A 17841-nucleotide genomic window follows, 5' to 3' on the forward strand; every position below is an offset into this window, starting at 1 on the left:
CACCTTGGAATGCTTTGTGCTGTGTGTGTAGCAGTGTGGGAAGGGAGGGGAGAGCTCTGTACCTCAGCTTCCTGAGTGAGTGCAAGCAGAGCCTCCTGGGATCTGCCCCAGGACTTAGAAACAGTAACTTGGGGGTGACCGTAGACCCCAGCAGGACCCAGCACAACCTGGCTAATCTTACCCAATACGTGCCTGATAAACAATTTCACTTGAAATACTCCTGAGCCAGTTTCTTGCACTGAGAACCTTGGACTTGAGACAATGTCCCAGCAGTTAGCAGTTTCCTTGATGTCCCTCTGTTTTTCTCAGCTGATAGCCACATGGTCATGGTGACAGTTAAGAAGTCTCTGCACTGACTGGAGTGATGTCCACTTGCAAGGTCCTTGATAAATATTTGTGAGTGTGAAAACTCAATGAAAGTGAAAAATCTGATGAGTCAAATAGATACTTTCTTTTCGAGTGTGGTTGCCTCATCCATTTTCAAGGGGGTTTTAATGAAAACAGACATTAAAAATCTGATTATATCTCATCCGGATGGCAAAGGTGGCCATAGAATTAAAACATGCATTCCCCATCATACTGTAATCGGTTATCTTACAGTCAAAGATGTTCTTAAGTGACAAAAAGTAAAATCCTTTTGAAACATTACCGCAACAATGGAGCTCATAGTGTGTGACAGACACAGCCTGCAGGGTTCCCCCCGCCCCCCCATGACCCAATGAGAAAGATACATAGAAGGGAATTCTCTGATGTTGTCTGTTTTTAAAAGAAGCACATGTAAGGCCTGGTGTCATGGCACGATGGGTAAGGTGGCCACTTGGGAGGCTCACATCTTGCTCTCAACTGCCTGCTTTGAGTTCCAGCTGCTCTGCTCCCAACCCAACTTCCTGCTAATGTGCCGGGGAAAGCAGTGGAGGATGGCCCAAGCACTTGGCTTCTTTCCACCGTAAGGGGAGACCTGGATAGAGCCCTGAGGTTCTGGCTTTAGCTTGGCCCAGCCACGGCTCTTGTGGACATTTGGAAGGTGAATCAATGAATGAGATCTCTCTCTCTCTCTCTCTCTTTCTGCTTTTCAAATAAATAAATAATTTTTAAAAAGGAGAAACATGCATAGTGGAATTAGTTCACAAGCTGTTCCCAAAAACAAAAAGAAAAGAGAAGTGTTTCTGTTGGAATAGACTTTAAGAGGATGTGGGATCCAGGAATGAACTTCGTTGTGTTCTGGGTCAGTGCCACTCAGACTTTCATGTGCCTGGGTCCCCAGCCCCACCCCAGGGGTCTTGTTAAGGCAGGTGGGCTGTGGGCCCAGTTTATGGTGTGTGTGTGTGTGTGTGTGTGTGTGTGTGTGTGTGTGTGTGTGTGTCTCAAGCTCCCGGGTGACAGCCATGCATGCTGGACCACAGAGCACGCACTGGAAGTCTAGACAATTCTTTGTGTGATCATCATCACACACTGCAACTCAAAACTTCCTCCAAGGTCTGATTCGGGGTTTTGATGACCCTGCCCTGAATTCAGATTATGGTCAGTTTTCTTTCAGTCACTGTTGGGAAATCTATTTCGTTGCATCTTATCTGGACATCGCTTCTTGGGTAATTTTGCTTTCTGGAAAAGAGTGAAGAATACAGAAGCAGACAAATCCTGGGTCTCAGAAATGAAAAGCAGGTGTGACATGCTTGCCACACAGCCGCCCTGCATTTTTGTAAGGGCTGACTACTGAGGGCCACTTTTTCAACAAAGCCATGCATTTGTTTGCTTGGGTTTTGAAAGAAGCTAAGCATAGAGGGCACTGGGATTGCTGCTAGTCTGGCAGAAGGCAAGAGATGAACATGCCACAAAAAGCTGATCCTAGACTTAAAAACTCTTGGTAGTCCCCTCTGCACGCATGGTGCTGGAGAAGGCAAATTAAAAATTGCTACTAGGCGGGGACTTCAAAACAGCTGTGGCAAAATGGAATGAAAAGGCAAATTTCATTGTCATGCAAAAAAGTGAAATCTATGTGTAGTTTTTTCCAAATATGTGTTTCCCCTGAATTTTCTGAAGATCCTTCTTATAGAAATTGGGGGGGGGGGGATCTTTTCAAAAGTGCTAGTGCTTAAAGAGAGAGAAGGTAATTACACGGAAGATTCACTTATGTAAAATTCTCAGAAATGCAGGATAAATATAGCTGTGACTAAGTCTCCATTTTATGTGCCTATCCACCATTAATCTCTATCAGCACTCTCATCTATTATCTATGTATAATCTCTCAATCATCTATTATCTATCAGCCATCTATCACTCCATAATCACCTATATGAGAGTACTTAAAAAGCTCATGGAAGGGCCCAGGGCGGCATGGCCTAGTGGCTAAAGTCCTTGCCTTGCATGCACTCAGATCCCATACGGGCACCGGTTCTAATCCCGGTAGCCCCGCTTCCCATGCAGCTCCCTGCTTGTGGCCTGGGAAAGCAGTTGAGGATGGCCTAAAGCTTTGGGACCCTGCACCTGCATGGGAAACCTGGGAGAGGCTCCTGGCTCCCAGCTTCAGATCGGCCCAGCTCCGGCCATTGCAGCCACTTAGGGAGTGAATCAACAGACAGAAGATCTTCCTCTCTGCTCTCCTCCTCTCTGTATATCTGACTTTCCAAGGAAAATAAAATAAATATTCAAAGAAAAACCACATGAAAGATGCTTATTATGCAAAAATTATACAGATTTCAAACTATTTTGCATAAAAATAAACATCCTTAAAAATTCTTCTTATTTCAAATGAAGATTTACAAAAAAAAACAGAGACAGAGAGAGCTTCCCAAATGATCACAAAGGCCAGAGTGGAGCTGATCAGGAGCCAGGAGCCTCTTCCAGCTCTCCCATGCAGGCGCTGGGTTCCAAGGCTTTAGGCTATCCTCCATTGCTTTCTCAGGCCACAAGCAGGGAGCTGGATGGCAAGTGGAGCAGCTGATGCATAAACCAGTGATTATATGGAATGCCAGTGATCGATGGTGGAGGATTAGCCTGTTGACGACAGTGCTGGGCCCAAACATGTTCAACAAATTGTTTTAATGCATTCTCATTCTATTTGAAACACAGAGAACCAGAAAGATCACTCACCTATTGTTTCATTTCCCCAAATGCCTCCAATAGCTGGGACTGCACCAGGTGAAACCCAGGAGCTGGAAGATGGAAAAGAACTCAATCTAGACCTCTCCCGTGGGTGGCAGAGATGCCGATAGCTCAGTTCTTACCCGCTGCTTCCCAGGGTGCACGTTAGCATGAAGCTGGAATTGGAAACTGGTGCCAGAAAAAAACTGCAACGTCTGGAGTGATAGGAACCCGAATACTTGGGTATCACCTGCGGTCGTCCAGGACGCGTTCTCAGGAAGCCGGATGGGAAGGGCTGCAGCCTGGACTCGTGATCTGCTACGCCCCATTTGGAAACACCTGCTTCCATTTTACCTGATGTGATTTAGGCTGTGACGCACTTCCTTGTATATTGGCTTTTGTGTGTAGCTCTTATCACTCACAAAGATTCCAAGAAGCAGAGTAACTGAGTCAAAGGACATGTCTGGTACCTTTGATGGGCACAGCCAAACGTCCCTGGCAGAGCTGGAACAATCTATGCGGTTTCTGGCAATGTGTGCACTTCCCAAGCTAGTGTTGGAGACTTCTGCTGGCTTGAAACTTAGGGCTTTTTTTTTTTTTTAAGAAGTTGACTTTGGGGATTGTTGCCACCCACTTAAAATAATAAAGTCTGGGACCAGCATGATGGCTTAGTGGCTAAATCCCTGTCTTGCATGTGCCAGGATCTCATAGGGTGCCAGTTTTTGTCTCAGCTACTCTACTTCCCATCCAGCTCCCTGCTTGTGGTTTGGGAAAGCAGAGGAGGGTGGGCCAAAGCTTTGGAAACCTGTACCAGTGTGGGAGACCAGGAAGAGAGTCTGGGCTCCTGGCTTCAGATTGGCACAGCTCCAAACATTGTGGCTGCTTGGAGAGTGAACCAACTTAGGGAAGATCTTCCTCTCTGTTTCTCCTCCTCTCTGTATTTCTGACTTTCCAATAATAAATAAATAAATCTATAAAAAAAAAGGAAGGAAGGAAGGAAAGAAGAAAGGAAGGAAGGGAGGGAAGGAGAGAGAGAGGGAGAGGGAGAGGGAGAAAGAAAGAGAAAGAGAAAGAAAGAAAGAAAGAAAGAAAGAAAGAAAGAAAGAAAGAAAGAAAGAAAGGGATGGAGGGAGGGAGGAAGGAAGGAAGGAAGAAAGAAAGAAACAAACAAACAAAGGAAGAAAGAAAGAAAAGTAGGTTAGTCCAAGCTTCTTACAGGAACCCTTACTAGGTGAACTTGAACCCACAGTTCAAGTACACAGACCAACCGAAAACCTGTAACATTTACAACCCCTCCCTGAAGGGTTGCACTGGTCTTCTCTCCCTAACCTGGGCAACGTTCTGTCATTTTTAGGGTGCAAAAGTTCATAAAATTTTTTTTTTCCAGTTGAGAGTAAAGATGAACACTTTTAACACCATTTTCTTTTTTCCATTTGAATGTCTACTTCTAGAAGATTGCTTTGATATATTGGTTGACTCATTTTGGCATATGAGTTGAAGACCCAGAAGGGCCTGGCCTTCGTGTTGTTCTCTCCCTGCTGTCAAGGTTGCACCAGCTTCCCTGGACAGGTCGGGCGGCTCTCCCTCCCGTGTCCACAGTACGGCTTATCTGTATGTGTGCCTCACTTGCCACATCACTCTCTAAAGCCACCTGCACCCAGCCTTTTGGGGGGGGGAGCTGAAGCAGATCCTGTATTTATACACACACACACACACACACACAACTATTTCAATTCTACTCACGATTATTCTACTTTCCTTCTGCTGTCAGGTTTCATAATATGTTATTTTGTCAAAAAATTACCTTTTATTTGTAATTCTTCAAAGATATCAAATTTTCCACAGAATACTCTCAGGCTGGTCTGTCTTATTCACTTTTCATAATTAAAAAAAAAAATCAATTTTCAGGGTTTGGCACAGTAGCCTAGTGGTTAAAGTCCTCACGCTGCACACCTGGGATCCCATTTTGGGCACCGATTCTAATCCTGGATGCTCCACTTCTCTTCCAGCTCCCTGCTTGTGGCCTGGGAAAGCAGTCGAGTACAGCCCAAAGCCTTGGGACCCTGAACCCATGTGGGAGACCCAGGAAGAAGCTTCTGGCTCCTGGCTTCAGATCAGCTCAGTTCTGGACATTGTACCCATTTGGGGAGTGAACCATTGGGATGGTAGATCTGTCTTCCTTTCTCTCTGTAAATACACCTTTCCAATAAAAAGAAATAAACATTTTAAAAATTATTACATTTTTAACATCAACAAAATGGACAATCCCTTAGAGTAAGAAAAAAGAAAAAGCTCATACAAATTAAAATCAGAAATGAAAAAGGAGACATTACAACTGATGTCACAAAAATAAAAAATGTCATGAGACTTTTACACATGATGATACAGCAAGAAATTGGATAATGTCACACGCATTTATAAATTTCTAGAAACATATAACGTACTGGGAATTTGATCACGAAAACATAGAAGAGCTGAAGAGATGTGTAACTAACAGAAAAGTTGAATCACTAAATAAAACCTTGCAACGGGGGCTCGCCTGGGTGCACAATGGGTTGAGCCACCACCTTCCCCACATCCCAGAGCAGCTGGAATTTGAACGAGCACTCCAGCATGAGTTGTCACAATCTCCGGCGGTGGCTCGATCTGCCATATTACACACCAGCCCCTGGAAAGGACTCGAACACATCAACCACTTTGTTTTTTTCATAGTCTTTATTCTCTTTTGTTTTTTTCTTTCACTCATTTCTGCTTTTGCATTCTTTCTTGCCTTCTGCTTTCTCAGGGTTATCTTTTTTTTTTTTACCTCTAAAACTGAACAATTAGTTCCTCAGCTTCTTTTTGCTTGTTTTGTAATAGCACATTTAACTCTATAAATTCCCCTTTCACTTGGTCACTTGGATCTCACAAGTTTTGTTCTCGCTGGCTTTCCTTGACACTCATTTTTGACTATTGTGTCATTTCCAGATTGGTTTCCTTTTTAATCTGTGTTTTTCAGTTTTCAAATGTTTGTTCTTTTTCTTTTTCTTCTAAGAATGCATGATAACATCTTTCAATGTACAATAAGGTGTATACCTAATAAAATGAAAACGTGTTTATATACTCCCACACACATCATTTTGCCTATAAAGTAGGCAAAGTGTATTTGCCTACAAATAAAACTCAATTTTATGCTTAAATTCTTATTTTACTTTTATTTTTAATCTTCTTGTTCCTAAGTAAGAGACATAAATGGTAAAAGAAAAAAAAAAAAGTCATCCTAACTTCCTGGTCGCTTCCTCAGAAGCAACTGAAGTTACTAATTTCAGGTGCACCCTGTCTGTTTGTACTGACTTCTTTTGCATCCTTTTCTTGTCGCGGATTTTTAATTTCACTGTCCTGTGGTTCCTGACTGTGATCTAGAGGTTTTCTGGGATTTACTGGAGCGTTCTTTGTGGCCCAGCACCCAGTCAATTTCTGTAAACATTCCAACCATGTTTGAAAAGAACAAATATGCCCAAGAACTCCTGGCAAAAACTCTTGATTGCATGGCGTCCCCACTGTTGGCTTCTGCGGTCCTCAGGTGAAAGATCAAGGTCCTTAACATACTGCTTAACTCCAAGCTCCTTCTCGGACCAGGACCTTGGTTACCCGCCAATGCACAACAAACTTACAGCTGTGTAGCCACTGTGAATTCTTTCTGTTTTTTAAGATTTATTTTTTATCTTTATTGGAAAGTCAGATATCAGAGAGGAGAGACAGCGAGGAAGATCTTCCATCCAATGAATCACTTCCCAAGTGGCTGCAGCGTTTGGAGCTGAGCCAATCCAAAGCCAGGAGCCTGGAGCCTCTTCTGGGTTTCTCATGCAGGTGCAGGGTCCCAAGGCTTTGGGCCATCCTCCACTGCTTTCCCAAGCTATAAGCAGGATGGGAAGTGGGGTTGCTGGGATTAGAACCGGTGCCCATATGAGATCTCAGTGCGTTAATGGCGAGGACTTTAGTTTCTAAGCTACCGTGCCGGGTCTGTCACTGTGAATTCTAGAGTGAACTTGCAGAAGAACATTCGGCTTGTCATAGTCTTCCAGGAGCCCACAGGCTAAGGCCTGGCCTGAGCTTCTAACAGGTAACACAATGAGCCTCTCACACAAGGAGCTGTCCTCTGAGACACACGGAGGTGTTATCCTCCGGCACCATGAGCTCTGATTCTTGCTTCCTACTTCTTCCAGCTCAAGCAGTTCCTCCTCACTGAGACCTTGGGATGTGGTCCTTCTTCCTTTCTCATTAGGCAGAATTTTCCCTTCTTTCTAGTTCCAACTGTAGGTAATCCCTTCAAAGCAGCACCGTTCAGCAGCTCAGCCTGCTAGAACCCAAACCAGTACCAGGACAGATCCTCACCATCATGCAGCTAACTGTCCTGAGCCCTCTGGGATGGAGGTAAGAGATTGGGGGAGGATGTGAATAGTTTAAAAATTATGCCAATGTTTAAATTTAAGACAGAAACAGAGGGACCTGAAAGACAGAGATCTGACACGAATGGTTCATTCCTCAAATGCATGCAACAACCAGGGCCAGAACTCAGTCTGGGGACTGGGATCTGAGGACTTAGAACCAGAACTTGAACTCCGACACTCCAGTCTGGGAATGCAGACTTCCTGCTAGGCCAGACCCCTGCCCCTGGATTGGATAACTGGCCATCTTATCAGCACATCTGTGGTCTCAATCTTAGCAAAACTTTACTTTTGAAATACGGCACTTTTGAAAGCCCCTGCTTTGACTCAACTGGCTAATCGGCTAATCCTCTGCCTCCAAGTGCCAGCATCCCACATGGATGCTGGTTCATGTCCCGGCTACTCCACTTCCCAGCAGCTCATGGCCCCAGAAAGCGGCAGAGGACATCCCAAAGCTTTGAGACCCTGCCCCTGTATGGGAGACACAAAAAGGAAACTCCTGGCTCCTGGTTTCAGATCGGCCCAGCCCTGGCTGTTGTGGCTACTTGGGGAGTGAGCCAGCAATAGAACATTTGTGCCTCCTTCTTTCTGTCCATCTGCCTTTCCAATAAAAATAAATCTTAAAAAAAAAAATATATATATATATATATATATATGGCATGTGTCCCAAACTTTGACCCCTTCCAAAAACCCTCTAGCACCTCCTCAGCTGCTTAAAAAAGTTTAAGATTTATTTTTATTGGTAAGGCAGATGGAGAGAGAGAAGCAGACAGAGATCTTCCGTCCACTGGTTCACTCCCCAAGTCTGATGTGAGGGACTGAAGCCCAAGGGCTGTGATGAACTGAGTCTCAGCCACCTGCTGTAGCATCTTGATTCTAAAGGAGGCTCTCTGTTCGTCTCCGAATCAAGCCAGGTTGCAGTTCTCCCAGTAAACACCATGGGAGCTTCAACTCAATGCTGATCCAAGGATTGCAAACTGCTGACTTCTCTAGAACACAGATGGAAAGTCTTGACAACTGCACTTCTCCCAAGTCTGTGCTGTGTACCTCTGATGGTGCTGAGTCGATCCTGAAAAACTGGTGCTCTCAGGGCTTCCTCTTCCTGTCTTTGGTTTGTCTCTCTTTACAGGCGTGGACCTGCTCCCTGACAAGCAGGGAGAGGAAGGGAGCCTTACTGGCCCAGGAGCCCCCTCCAGATCTCCCCTGTGGGTGTATGGGAGTTGAATCAGAAGCAGAGCAGCTGAGACTAGAACCAGTGCCCCTATGGGATGCCAGCGCTTGCAGGCAGATGGTTAAGCCTGTTGAGCTATTATTCTCCCTTAAACACACACACACACACACACACACACACACACACACACGCCAGCTTCTATCAGCGATGATCTCCCAGGCTTCCCCGGTGTCAGTCTGTCCTCTAAGTGGTTTGTGTGTAACCTTCCCTTCATACAACAGCCCCATCAGTCGTTATCTCACCACCCCCACCCCCGTGTTAAGATAAGCACAGTAAGGAGGCCCAGAGTTTGAGAGCTTGGTCCCAGATCCGACACAAGTCAGTTGACTATGGCTGCCTGTTCAGAGTTTCAGCTTTTAACCATGGCCCTGCCTGGTTTTGTCTCATGCAGCAGAGTGAGGAAACAGTTTATGCAGGACCCTCACGACGGGGGATGGAGTGGGGGAAAGGCCAGAGAGAGGGACCTGGGCCAGAGCCCTGGAACTGGATCCTTGGGGTTGGGTGTTCAGCGCCTCTACCTGCTTTTCCTCCAGGGTGCATCCGAGCAGCACACGCTCTCACAAGAACGTTCATACGATGCTAAGCAGCTAACTCGCATTTTTCTCTCGGAACATCTAGTCTTTCCTAAGGACTAGGTTCCCGTCTAACGGAAGAAAGCCCCGAGGCTCAGCGCGGTCCAGGCCCTTAGCTAAGTCCTGGACGGACAGCGTTAGGACCCCAGCCGGGGGCCATGAGACCCCAGAACCCTCCTTTTGGACCGTCAGTCCCTTCGATCGGAAACCGTGGGCCAGGCCAGGCCCTGAGGGGACGCCTACCGACCCTGCACGAGCCGGCCACTCCCGGATTTCCGTCAGGGACACGCAAGCCCACTCGGTAAGGAAGAAGGGCAGCGGGAAACCGCGTAACTCCTAGCCGGAGGCCGTCAGGGGACGGCGAGAGCGGGAAAACAGGAAGCGCGTCACATACCAGGCAGGGCAATCCCCCGGAAGCCACCAATGGGAGTGGCGCCTTCGCCTTCGCCCCGCCTCCCAAGAGGATCCGAGTCCGTCTTCCGGCCGTGTGTGGCGGGTAATTTTGGGCGAGTGGGGATTTGGGACTTACAGGGACAGAAAAAGGGGGTGTCGGGAAAGGCGAGGAGGTGTGGTGAAGGTGGGGTGGGCGCCTCCTGTGCCATGATCACGTGTGGAGCCGGGCGGCGGTGGCTCTGGGCATCCCCTGGGCTGCTGAGCAAACGGGCTGGGAGCCCGGCCCCTCAGCACACGAACATTTTAAAAGTCGTGCTATTAGGGTGGGTAAAGTATGAACATGGTATCCACGCCGGGGTCCTCGGGCGACCCCTCGGCTCGTCACGGCGCCCCGCGCGCCCCCTCAGTTTCGTGCCTGGAGTGTCCTTCTGGGGTGCAGAACTCAGATTTGCTCAGGTGCGGGGAAGGTGGAAGGAGGCCTGGTGTCTCTGTTGTTGTGTTCCCCTCCCCTCCCCCCCCCCGGCCGCACGTTTTTGTTTTCAGGCTCTTGGGGAATGGAGATCGGATCTTTAGGTTCATTTATTTTTCCTGTTGATGGAGATTAACTTGCTCCACAAGCCTTTCTGGCCCACGATGATTTAGGAAGCTGGTGCATGTCCTGGGTTAGGGTCTTGCACCCCACCTACGGACCCTCTTCCTCGCCAGGAGTGACCTCGTGGGGGGTGGAACCAGCACACCTGTGTGCGTCCCTGCCACGCTTGCTTTCCCACCTGCTTTTTCTTGTTAATGATGACACGCAACAGGCCTACTAACTTGAGGAGAAGTGGAAGACCCAACATGAAATGAGGCCCCTTCGCCACTGCCAAGAGAAGGGATCACACCTCATTGTAGACCCGTGTTACTCCCTGGTTTTTCTTTGCACTTTTCACCACCTGTGCTAGGTCTGTGTAATGAAGACAGCAGGGGATGATTTTGCAGGCTTTGGCGTTTTATCAGCTCATCCCAATGGGCATTTCGTGTGACTTGGTGTTTGCGCACGGGCGTTCTGTTTTTGAGACGCCATCTGTTGCTGTGGGTTACTCTGCGTGATTAACCATCTTTGCAGCATGATTGTCACTGCTTCATACAGCTTTCATGCAACTGCCAGACTTTGTGTTTCTACGTGGTGCCTCTGTAAACAGGTTTCTTGGGTCACATTATGGACTTGGGAGGGGATTTATTTCGCATTTCCCCCCTTTCATTTTATTTGACAAGCAGAGAGTCAAAGAGACGAAGAAAGCCATTTGTATTCCTAACCCCCGGTGGCAGCCAAGAGCTGGGCTCTCTGGCTGGCTGGCTGTGCCGTGTGCGGGTCAGGGATCCACGTACTTGAGCCGTGACCCACGCTGCCTTGCAGGGTGCGCCTTCCAGAAGCTGGGTCAGGAGCAGACACCTGAGATAATAATGGGGGACACAGGTGCCCCAAGCACCTAACGTCTATCCACCCCTGGTTGTTAAGAATTTATATTCTGGTCCCAGCAACAATGGCTTAATTGGCTATTCTACCTTGCAAGTACAGGGATCCCATATTAGCATTGGTTCATGTCCTAGCTGCTTCGCTTCTGATCCAGCTCCTTGCTTGGGGTCTGGGAAAGCAGTAGAGGATGGCTCAAGTGCCCGGGACCCTGCACGCACATGAGAGATCAAGAGGAAGCTCCCGACTCCCAGCTTTTGGACCAGACCTCTCTGGCCATTGCTGCCATTTGAGCAATGAGCCAGCACATGGAAGATCTTTTCTCTTTGTCTCTCCTCTCTGTAAATCTGCCTTTCCAGTAAAGATACATATAAAAAGTTTTAAAATATATATTCTACCAGCAATGGATGGGAAGTTTTAGGCTCAGCCGTTCTTTCAAGTTTTTGCCTTTCAAGTGGTTGGTTATTTCCCTGTGGTTCTAATGCCGATTTGCCTGATCAAAGCATTGAGATTGAACATCTTTGTGTTCGCTATTTGTACTTGCTCCTTTTGCAAAAATGTGTTGCCCATGCTTCTCATACGACTGTGTTTTCCCTTCCTGATTCAGAGGAATCCTTTCTCAGATACCTTCCAGTTTGTAGTGTCAATTCCCCTCCCCAGTTCTTTGAGTCTCTTGCCAGGGTTTGTGGCAGAGGCTCTTAATTTGAACAAAGTCCAATTTCTGAGTCTTCAGGGCAGTTTTTAATACCTTCTGGAGCAGTCCTTCTCTCCCTGCGGGCCTTTGGGGTAGCCCTTTGTCCCATCCTGCATGAGTGTTGCTTTTCCTCTCTCCTGGCTTTTTGTCTCTAGAATACGTGTGTGCAGTGCGAGGTAGGGACTGCATGGTGTATGTTGGCATGCATGGATAATCTGTTCTGGTGCCTTTTTGTTGGGAAGTTTGCCTTTATCTGGAGTCCCTTTCCCCAGCGCGTCCGGGGTCTGTATCTGTGCACCTGTTTTTGAGTTGTCTGCCCTGTTCTCTTCCTCGTCTACCTTCACCCCTGCACTATTGCCACGTGTGTTCGTCACTCCAGCATTAGAATACATCTTGATGCCTCCCGCCATTACCTTCTCCAAGAATGTGCCACTTTGCCTCTAGGTTTTTAGGAGAATTTTGCAATCAGCTTGTCAGATCGCATACACAAAGCCTGTTGCGATTTTGACTGCAATCGCATCGATTCACTGACTCTGGATTTACTTGAATTTTGGTGTGATTGCTTCTACCGTTTCATCTCCAAGTGTCGTGTCTGCTGCAGCTGTTTTGCAGCTATTGTTTAGTAGCTAAAGATGCTCTTATTACATGTTGGTTAGGTCTCCCGGATGAATGTAAGTTGAATTTTGTCAGCTATTTTTTGCGCGCATTGAGATGAGCACGGGCTTTCCCTCTGTGTTGTTTCTGTGGTGACTCATGGCTCTTTTCAGGCGTTGAGGCCCTGCTGGATCAGGCCTGCTGAGTGATGCCATGCCATCATTCTTACAATGCCAGAGTCAGCTGCTTAGTACTTTGCTTAGGACTTTGCTCTTGTTCCTGAAGACACTGGTCTAGAAGTTTCTCTCATTTTGAATCCCGTCCCAGGGGTTGCATTGAGTTTCCTCTTGTCAGGCTCCAAGATAGTTTGGGTCACATCTGAAATTACTTGCTTCTAGAATTCTTGGTAGGATTTCTCAGTAAAGTCAATGAGACTTGAGTTTTCCCACAAATGCTTTAATGGTTCTTGGACTGTTGGGCTCTTCACATCAGTTTGCCATCAGTATTGAATGAACTTTTTATTGTGCACATTTTAAAATTCCAGATTGTTACAAATCATGTATAATAATACCTTTTAGAGACGTCTGTGGTGTTTATGATTGGTAATACTCTACTGAATATTGAATAGTGTTTATTTGTCCAAAGAAATCTTGGGAGGTTTCTCAATTTATGGTTCCTTTTCTATTTTAATTTTTATTTGTTTATATTGAGAGGCAGAGAGTGAGAGAGGGAGGGTGGGTTTCCATCTGCTGTCCAGACGCCTACAATGGTCGGTACTGTGTCAGGCCAAAAATGGGAGCCGGGAACACAGTCCGGGTCTCCAGTGTGAGTGGCAGCAACATCACCTCCCAAACCATCACCCCGTCCCCCAGGATCTACATCAGGGTGAGGCTTGGAGCAGGATTTGGAATTCAAATACATCAGTATGGGACTTGGATCTCTTAACTGGTGTTTGTTGTTGTTTGTCTGAAGGTTTATTTATTTGAAAGGCAGAATGACAGAGTTAGGGAGAGATAAAGAGAGATGTAACATCTGCCGGTTCACTCCCAAATGACCCCAAGAGCCATGGCTGGGCCAGGCTGAGGCCAGGAGTTCCATCCTGGTCTTCCATGTGGGTGTCCTGGACTCACAAGTACTCGGGCCTTGTTCCAGTGCCTGCCCAGGTGCATCAGCAGGGAGCTGGCTTGGAAGTGGAGCAGTCGGGACTCACACCGGGGCTGTGATACGGTAAGTACGTGATGTTTCACCTGCTGCTTGGCATACTGGCCCTCTCTCCTTTACCACTGTTTGAATTAAAAAAAAATACTTATGTATTTGAAAAGGAGAGCACAGAGAGAGAGAAAGAGAGAGAGTCTTCCATCCACTGATTCCCTCCCCGGACGGCTGCAGTGGCTGGGGCCAGGCTCAAGTCCAGATCCTCGAACTGCTTTTGTTTCCCATATGGGCGCAGGGCCCCAAGCACTTGGGCCGTCTTCTGCTGCCTTCCCAGGCCACAAGCAGGGAGCTGGATGGGAAGTGGACTATCCTGGACTGAAACCCCTGATGTTAGGGGCCACTGGTGTTGCAGACTGTGGGCTGTGGCTTAGCCCTCTGCACCACTGTGTTCATCCGGCATTCCTAGATGTGCTGTTCAAGTAGCTTTACTGGGTGTGCCAGTGGTTAGTTTTTAGGGCTCCCCTCTAAAACAAAAACAAAAACAAAAACAGAAGCATGTAAGGCTGTTCATTTCCTGTATTTCCCACCAGATTTTTAAAAATTAATTAATTTTGATTTCCTCTGCCTTCTCCCTAAATCCCCCCACCAAATTCCCGCGTATCATTACTATAGCATAGCTCTTCATAAACAGTCACATGCTCATCATTGCTGGCATGGACAATGGCAGAGTCCAGCCTCTCATTGTCAAGATTCAGCTAATAGTTTCATTAGTAGTCCATCTTTGATCTGGAAGTAGAGATGCACACTGCACTGCATCCTCACATCTGGATATGATAATCTCCATTACACAGTCACCTCACATCACTCTTAAATGAAAAGCCACAATACAAAATCAACAGCAGGAAGAAAAATAGGAATTTACAACACCATGAATTTCTCAAGAGGTTTTGGTAGTTCAACAGTCCTGAGTTGCTGGCAGACCTGCCACTCCAGTCACCATGAAATTTCTCCCGAATCCACAGGCCGTTATAGTCCACCTTCGTGTCTCTATCTGCCCAGATCTACACTGTCAATTATTGGCTGGGGTAGTTATCAATTTGTTCTGTCCTCTGTCCTCTGCCATGGTACCAGGTGTCCTCTGGAGGCCCCGATGTACTGCCCTATCCCCCATGTACATTTGGATATGCTGTCATCTGCTCCATCTGAGCCACTGAGGAGGCCCAGCTCTTGACACATCCATTCCCACAGTCAGCCCATGGAACCTGCAGTTCTCTCCATGGTTAGGGTTCTGAGTTCAGCAACTCAGTTGGTAGGGATTGCCATAGAAACCTCATGTGAGGCCATCCCAGACCTGATTCTTGTGTGTGTTTGGCCATACAGGGTCTGGCACTGTCTGTCACCCAAATCAGCCTATGTACACACTGGTAGTTGCAATTCCTGGGTCAGTTCTGTCTTCCTCCCCGTGTTTTATGAAACCTGATGGCTGTTGGAGCCCAGCCTGATCCTGCCCACCACATACTCAGCCTTCATGTAAACCAGTGGGAGCTGCAGTCTAGTCAGAGCGACCCACAAAAGCCCCCACCAGGCCCACCCTTGCCTTGGTTCCTGTGCTTGCCAGTATGTACAGCAGACTGGTCCTGTCTGTCCCACATCCCATTCAGCCCTGATACATGCGGATGGGTATTGAAGTCCAGTTTGTCCCAACCAGTCCCACTATCCAGTCTACACTGGTTTCAGCAGGTTCCATGATCTGTCTAAGCCATGCCTGTGCCTGACAGAATTTGGCCCCTGTGCCAGTATCTGCCAGCTGATGCTGTGGCAAAGCCCAATCAATCTATACCGACACTGGCTTATGCATATACCAGAAGGTACAGTCAGCCCAGCCTGGCTTTTCCCTGATCCAACTCACATGTAGGCCATTGGATGTGGCCCTGCCTGGCCTGGTCCGCCCCCATCCCAGCTCTCATGCTCAACAGTGGGAGTAGTGGCCCAGCAGGTGAGCCTTTGAAGCCCCCTCACTGGGGCCATCTCCCTGCCCCCGTGTTTCACAGGGTGCCCAGTCAGGCACAGCCCCTTCACCTCGGCATTTGCCAGTGGGTCTGTAGCCTGGCCAGGCCAGGCCCACCCTCAGTTCCAACTCAGGCTGGTGGGGGCTATGGCCTAGCCCAGCCCTGCCAGCCCCCAAATCCGGCCCTCATGTGGACTGGCTGGTATTGCACCCTTACCCAGCCTGACCCACACTCCATTCTGGCACTCGAATCTGCCAGTTGGTGATATGGACTGACCCAGTCTGGCCTGCTCCTGACCTGTACCAAATGTATGCTGCTCCCACCAGATTTTATGTGTAATGTTCAATGCAAAAACATTTTCTAATTTCCTTTCATAATTCCCCTCTGATAATAGATTATCTGGAAGTGTTTTGGAAATTCCAAGCAGTGGTTCCTTCCCTAATTATCTCTTGATACCAATGTCCTTGCCAATGTCACGGCCTGTGGTCAGATGACAGAACAAACTTGACCCGGCCTGCAGGTTCTGCTGAGACTTGCTTTGCCGTCCAGTGTGTTGTTTCAAGAGACAGCCCTGTTCTGGGACTGTTCTGTGTTCTGGAGATGCCAGGTGCTGTGTTTTATGGCTGTCCTGAAGATGCAGCTTTCTGTGTTGTATGAGTGATGATTTTGTTTCCTTCATCAGTTTACATGAAGGGCGCGTTATTCCCACTGTGGTCTGACGTTCTGTGTTAACCTCTGTAATTTTGACAGTGTCACCTTGCTGTTTTGTGGCTCTGTTATTGGGTTCCCCAAGCATTGTAAGTGCTAACATCTTGGGAATTGAGTGTTGATCCTTGGGTCACTGCACCCACATGGGAGTCCCCCCAGAGATTCCCGGCTTCTGATCAGCTCAGCTCTGGACAGTGTGACCATTTGGAGAGTGAAACAGCAAATGGCAGTTATTTATAAAACAAACAAATAACCAACAGAAGAAAAAAACTTAAAAACATTATTGAAGAGTAACTTACACAACTAGGTCTTCTCTATGAATTTGACAGGTTTTTAGCTCTGATCTAACACTTCTTTAGATTGGAAACCTTTGGCCCATTTTTTTATTAATTTGATTCATTTCATTTGAGTCTTTTTTTTTGTATCTGTTTTGTCTCTTCTCTTTTTTTCTCCTCTCCTATTTGCCTGTCATGTGATTATTTCTTTCAGTTACGTTATTTTTTCCAATTTAAAAATTAAATGTTCTGTTTTTAAATTGATTACTCTAGAAATTTGCGAAATTAGTGTAACATTTACAAGTGTCTTGACTCCCAACCATCACAAAAAGAACACCAATTTTAGTGACCACTTACTATCCCAATCTATATGCTATTGTTTTGTGTGTGTTTTTTTTTAAAAAAGATTTATTTATTTATTTATTTGAAAAGCAAAAGGAGAGGCAGAAGTGGGGTAGGGAGGGAGGAAGGGGGAGAGAGAAGGAGAGGAAAAGAGAGAGAGAGATGCTGATATCTGCTGGTTCATTCCCAAATGATCACATTAGGGATGGGTTAAGCTGAAACCAAGGGCCAGGAACGCCATCCTGTCTCCCATATTGGTATGGGGGCCCAAACACTTGCCCCAAATTCTGCTGTTCATCCAGGCACATTTGTAGAGAACTGGGTCAAAAGTGGAGCAGCCAAAGCATGAACCAGCATGGGATTGGAATGCAGCTGTCAGCCTAACCCACCATGCCACATGGCCCCTACATTTTATTTATTAATAGTATTTACAGTGCTACATGTTTGATCTTCCAACTAGTATCACTTTTTTTTTTAAGATTTACTTATTATTATCGGAAAGGTAGGTCTACGGGGAGAAGAGAGGCAAAGATCTTCTGTCCACTGGTTTACTCCCACATGGCTACAGCGGCCAGAGCTAAGCTGATCTGGGGCCAGAAGCCAGAAGCTTCTTCCAGGTCACCCACATGCGTGCAAAATTCCAAGGCTTTAAGCCATCCTCTGCTGCTTTCCCAGGCCACAGCAGGGCGCTGGATGGGAAGTAGAGCAGCCAGGATATGAGCCAGTGCCTGTATGGGATCCTGGCACCCGTAGGGCAGAGTATTATCCAGCCCAGCCATTGAACCAGGACTGGTTATCACTTTCTTTTTCACTTGAAATCCCTGTGTTGGAATTTCCTCTGGTTAGGCTTTTTCTCATCACTGGCTCTTTCAGTTCTTTGTCATTTCGGGCAGTTTTGAGTCCATGC

At 47.0% G+C, this 17841-nt stretch overlaps 1 protein-coding gene across 3 annotated transcripts in view; it reads left to right on the plus strand.

The window, feature by feature from the left end:
- The first annotated feature begins 9527 nt into the window (after window positions 1-9527).
- Window positions 9528-17841, plus strand: part of NSMCE1 (NSE1 homolog, SMC5-SMC6 complex component) — a 30859-nt gene continuing 22545 nt past the window's right edge. Inside the window, exon 1 of one of the 3 annotated variants that reach the window (XM_040973176.1) lies at window positions 9528-9612. Coding sequence is in view for 1 of the 3 variants with exons in the window: in XM_040973173.1 (XP_040829107.1) it covers window positions 9735-9807 (73 nt within the window). In the remaining 2 variants the exon portion in view is untranslated. Of the gene's footprint in view, window positions 9613-9702; window positions 9808-13531; window positions 13673-17841 lie in introns of those variants that run through there. The other 2 variants (XM_040973173.1, XM_040973175.1) reach the window with 2 other exon arrangements.

Source organism: Ochotona curzoniae, unplaced genomic scaffold, assembly GCF_017591425.1.
Source record: "Ochotona curzoniae isolate NIBS_2020 unplaced genomic scaffold, NIBS_Ocur_1.0 contig_2321, whole genome shotgun sequence".
In the NCBI taxonomy this organism is placed as follows: Eukaryota; Metazoa; Chordata; class Mammalia; order Lagomorpha; family Ochotonidae; genus Ochotona; species Ochotona curzoniae.